Genomic DNA, 5,004 nt, shown 5'->3' with positions numbered 1-5,004 from the left:
TAGAAATAAAATGATGATTGATCAACTAATTTCATTCCACAAATCAAACAATAAAGTAAGGATTTCTCAAGCCAAACAAAGTCATCATGAATCTTAGGTAGTGTTTGGTTCAGTATCAACTAGGGATGGGACAGAATCAACCCTGAACTGACTCCGTCCCTTATTTTTTGAGCCCTTATTTTTTGAGGGATAACCTCATCCGTTATTTTTAAAAAATATTCTTTGACCCTTACTCTGGACCTCCAAACCAAACGCAGATCCAGAACCAAACGCAGGTAAATTAGAATAATCCTATACCATCCCTCTTCATCCTTCCTCGTCCCTCCATCCAAACACTACCTACATGCCAAGCCAAACACTAGCTTACATGCCAAGGAACAGTCATACTATCCATCAATGTTCAAGTTCAACGATGGGTCGATGGTACTACCAGATAATCCGTGTGACATTGTCGCAGGGAACCCAAACATGACTCATTGTCGCAGGGAACCCAAATATCACTGTCACACCAATGCGAAATATCAATTTTCTCATAAGGAAACTGATTGATATTAACATGACGTGCTAAGTGCTAACGGCTGTTCGCTTTAGATTAAAGCCAGATATTCAAACTGCTGCAGCTGCAATTCATAGAGACAAAACACTATAGAAGTCGGTACGGATTAAAGCCAACCAAACAAGCTATTTTCATCAAATTATCTAATAGTTAGATTGTTATTTGTTAGTTAGCTAATTCTACTTAGTAATTTTTTAGCGAACTAACTATTAGCTCAATTACATTCAAACACCCCTTGGTTGGTTCTTACTTTTACAACCACGACTGGAAGCGAAGGTTAGAAACAAATCAAACGATCCATTCGCAAGGCAACATAGCTTACACCCTTCCACATTTCCACGCCATAAGCAATTCACTGACACAGGACAGGAGAGAAAAGGTCAATCTCTTGAGCAGTTCAGTCAACCTTAGGGTAAGCTTGCAGTTGCTTACCTCAGGATAGCAGTCCTGATGTACTATGGTTTGGTTGTGTGGATTAATATGCATTACGCAAGATATTCTCCCCTGCAAGAAGCCAAGAACAATCATTAAAGTATTAAGAAGTACTACAGGTGGATCATAAGCAAAGAATCAATCTTTTGTTTAGTGCAACAATATATTTTGTCTCGATTGGAAAAACACCTCTATAGCTTGTGAGAGCTACAGGCGCTGGTGGAACTGATATTCACAAATTTGTAAAAACATTTTTTGCCTGTTTAAAAGAATTTTGACTACAATATACAAGAATAAATAAAGTAACAACAATGAAACCATAAACATTCTTGCAGTCATTCAATATTATCAGTTTATCACCACAAAACAATGTTAATAAGAGGGTGTTTGAATGCACTAGAGATAATAGTTTGTTGGCTAAAAATTGCTAGTGAAATTAGCTAGCTAACTATTACCTAATTTGCTAAAAGTAGCTAATAGCTGAAATATTAGCTAGACTGTTTGGATGTCTCGGCTAATTTTAGCAGCTAACTATTAGTTCTAGTGCAATCAAACACCTCCTAAACCACCGCTGTTGTATCGCAAATACACACAGAACTACTGTTCTAGCACGTGAAACAAAAAAAGGGGTAGAATGGAAAGTTGAAATTTTTTCAAATTTCTAGGATATTTGCAATTTTCCCATAAAAATGATGAACAAGGCCTACTGCCATGGAGATTCCACAATGAAAACTTTGCACTGGTCCTCAGTCCCATTAATCAGTGAGCCAAAACTAACCATGTCACAGAATTATACATAGGCTTATAAATATCACCTGCTCCTCTGCAGCCTAATCCTCCAACAATATTCTAGGGGAGAGAAAAAAAAGGAAGATTTGTTGTTTCATGGCTAAAATAACTATGACCTCTTGTAGCAGCTATATGCCAAAACAACTATATCCAAATGCAAAAAAACCAAAGCCAGTAGGCAACTTGGGCACTTGGCATTACTTATATCCATCAACATTGCTTAAGGCATCACTTAACAAATTAAGATGGTCACTTCATATTTTACTATAGCAGATAGCTCATCAAGGAATTAAACAAATTACTTTCACCAGTAGTCGAGTACCAAACATATCTTTACAGAACAAGGAGAAAGAACTTTCTGTGAACATCAAACAGGGCATGTGATGAGTAGATGCCACATTGAAGCTTAAGCGTCTCTAGCTTTATGGCAACGAAGGAGAAAAACTGAAAATAACAACCTGACTGGACTTGGCGACAAACTGGAAAGGTTTAAGGTGACAAACTAGCACCTTATCATTGCCAGAAGAAAGGTAGCTTTCTGGAAAACCCAAAGGCAGGCTAACATTAGGAGAACTTTCCCTGATTTCCTATACTATAGAGAACACAAGACATTGTTTTTTTATGCGTTGGATAACCAGAGTACCAGACACTTGACGGTGAGATTGTTAGGTGATAAGGGGATGGGGAAAAGGGTAGTTGCTCCATCAAGGTTTTGTAATGAAAACGTGCCAGCAGGGCTGGTAGGACTATCCACAATCAATATATCGTATTGAAATGTTTTGATTGGTTCATGCAGACTTTGAGAACTCCCTCAAGGCCTCAACTATAATATCCTTTTAGACTATCTTGACTTTAGAACTTCACTTTGTTATCCATGCAGCAGGATTAGGAAAAACAAATGCATGCTACACTGTTTTATTTGTTCAATGAGACGATGGTTTTCCTAAGTTACAGAATGACAAAATGATGCAAGAGGTATAGAAGTGGAAAGTGCAAGCAACAGATTTCATTAACTAAAACTGTCTTTTCCTTCGAGCAGAAAACCTTCATTTGGGCATGAAAAATAAAAATACTAAAGCAATGCAGCCTCCATGCCAATAGTTCCATAAATCCGAAGTGGTACCAGGAAGGGTACATTAAACTTTCAAGTCCAGGAAGAGAGAAATGATAACAGTTACAGCCACAAGGAACATGTGAAATGTTGTCAAAAGTATTCTTTTTATGTGTTTTTAGATCTATCACTACTCTCCCTCTTACTAGGTGCCCCTTGATGATTGTAATTTATAACTGTAAATCAATCACTTCAGCCAAGGATTAATCATGGAAATAGAAAATTCAAACAGAAGTCAACGCCTTCATAATAAAAGGATAACAATTTGTTTCAAATTCGTAAAAAGAAGTCAAACAAAGGATATGTTTGATACAATGCATTCTTAGAGAGGCAACATACTAAATCACTGTTACATCTTGAATCAAAGTTTTATAGAAAAATGATATCTGCATACAGGAGGTAACTTGTCACTGATCATGGTAGAAGTAACAATGAATCAAAATGGAAGCTAAATGCTAAGTATTTAAGACATGTCTCATTATGTCCTTTTGCAGATATAAAAAAACAAATATATCATTTAGTGAATCATGAATGAGAGAATTCGAGCATGTATCCTGCTAACATTACACCATGAATGTTCTGAATATGATGGCCATACCATGTCTGACAGATGAAAGATATCTAGATCAATGCAAGAAGATTGAGTAGGTCTTCTCTCCTCTCTTTTTTTCTGCATTGTTCTGTGTTGTTTTTCTTTATAATGCACTAGCCATTGTATGGACCTTACACCTTAACAATCATATCAGATAAATTATGCGGGTAATAGTAAACTCTTGTCGGCAGTGAAAATTCCAAAAATGCTTCACCTCACGTCAATACCCTACCAAATTTAACGTCGTAGAGACGTAGTCATATGGGCTTTCGCAATACCATGGAAAAAGACAAGACGCGTCTAAGTCCGAAAACTGATACAGTTTATAATTCAATTCATGAGATCTGCATATATAACAATATAAAAAACAAGAAACGAACCATTCACCTTGACCGGGATGCTGAGGAAAAGGAAGTGGAGGTGGCCCTCGACCTCGGCGATGGTGTCGAAGGGCACGGATCCTTGCGCGAGGTCCTCGAGCAGGTACATCGCGTCCTCGACGACGCGTATGCCGTCGAGCTGCAGGTTGGCGTCGACGTACGAGACAGCGCGCGCCCGGACCCGTCCGCCGCCGGATGTTACCCGGCCAAGCCCCGCACCGCGGTAGCCGATAGCGACGTCGAGGCGGGTGTAGTCGAGCGCGAAGAGGTCAGGATTGCGAACGCGAACCTTGAGCGTGGCGGATATAGTGACGGCGACGGCAGGGCGTGCCACGACGGAGACGTGCGCTAGGTGGAGGCGGGCCAGGGAGATGTCCGGGTCCGCGGGCCAGAGGAGGAAGCCCGCGAGCGCGAGGAGGAAGAGAACGGTGAGGCAGGGGACGATGCAACGGCCGCCGCGACAGAGGCCGCGGCGGAGGCGAACGGGGACAAGGAAGACCGTGTAGGTGTAGGAGTCGGCGGGATGCGGGTCGAGGTAGGGCGGCGGTGAGGCGGCGGTGGAGGTGGGGAGCAGGGGATCCCGCATCCCCGCGGTGGGTTGCGTAGTCTTCGCCATGGGGACCTGGAGCAGCGATGTGTAGGCGCAGGCGGGTACGGGCGGGCCGGCGGAACGGTGGACTGAACTGGTGATGATGGTGCGTATACCCTATACCGTAGCTTGGAAGGGGACCAAGGCCCCGTTTGTTTGGGCTTTTTTCAACTTCTGGCCACCAAAAGCTCTTGCGAACTGCTAAACACTCCAGCTTTTCAGCCCGCTTCTATAAGAATCATTTTGGTAAAAACCGTCTAAAATCAACATGAATACAAAATCGGTTGAGTCGTCGCGATAGTAGGAATTCATCGCTTTCTAGATCCTGAAACATTTGAACTACTTTATCTTCCTCTTCACGTAATCCCCATGATACTCAGATTTTTCTCACAGCCAGATTCTCTCTACAGCCGGATTCTCAAAAAAGCTGTTCAGAAAAAAGCTTAACCAAACAGGCCCCAAAGCGGTTGATTGGAAGTTGCGGGGGTGTTTGGTTATAAGTTCCACGTAGTAAGGCTTGTTTGCATGCTCTAGTACTCACCGCAATATATATGA

General features: G+C 41.6%; 1 protein-coding gene across 3 annotated transcripts; it reads right to left on the bottom strand.

The window, feature by feature from the left end:
- Positions 1-559: 559 nt before the first annotated feature.
- LOC100216707 (Late embryogenesis abundant (LEA) hydroxyproline-rich glycoprotein family) lies at positions 560-4,609 on the bottom strand. Of its 3 annotated transcripts, none has more exons than XM_008666785.3 (3): positions 3,868-4,609; positions 989-1,060; positions 560-911 (listed from the first exon to the last, which is right to left on the bottom strand). In XM_008666785.3, exons 1-3 carry the CDS (start codon positions 4,474-4,476, stop codon positions 909-911), a joined length of 684 nt encoding a protein of 227 aa, XP_008665007.1. In that variant the 5' UTR covers positions 4,477-4,609; the 3' UTR covers positions 560-908. The 3 variants fall into 3 exon arrangements, with proteins under 3 accessions (XP_008665007.1, XP_008665013.1, NP_001136584.1); XM_008666791.2 differs by having other exon boundaries at positions 3,861-4,568; NM_001143112.1 differs by lacking the exons at positions 560-911; positions 989-1,060 and having other exon boundaries at positions 3,141-4,548.
- Positions 4,610-5,004: the final 395 nt, after the last annotated feature.

The sequence above is a fragment of the Zea mays genome, chromosome 1 (assembly GCF_902167145.1).
Source record: "Zea mays cultivar B73 chromosome 1, Zm-B73-REFERENCE-NAM-5.0, whole genome shotgun sequence".
Taxonomy (NCBI): domain Eukaryota; kingdom Viridiplantae; phylum Streptophyta; class Magnoliopsida; order Poales; family Poaceae; genus Zea; species Zea mays.
The sequence above is the reverse complement of the archived record's forward strand: the minus strand, read 5'-3'. Positions and strand labels throughout refer to the sequence as shown.

Coding starts and splice junctions, on each gene's coding strand:
- LOC100216707 (XM_008666785.3), bottom strand. CDS start 4,476: ATGGCGAAGACTACGCAACCCACCGCGGGGATGCGGGATCCCCTGCTC. Junction 1,061..3,867: donor TCCTCAGCATCCCGGTCAAG/GTGAATGGTTCG, acceptor GGCTTCTTGCAG/GGGAGAATATCTTGCGTAAT.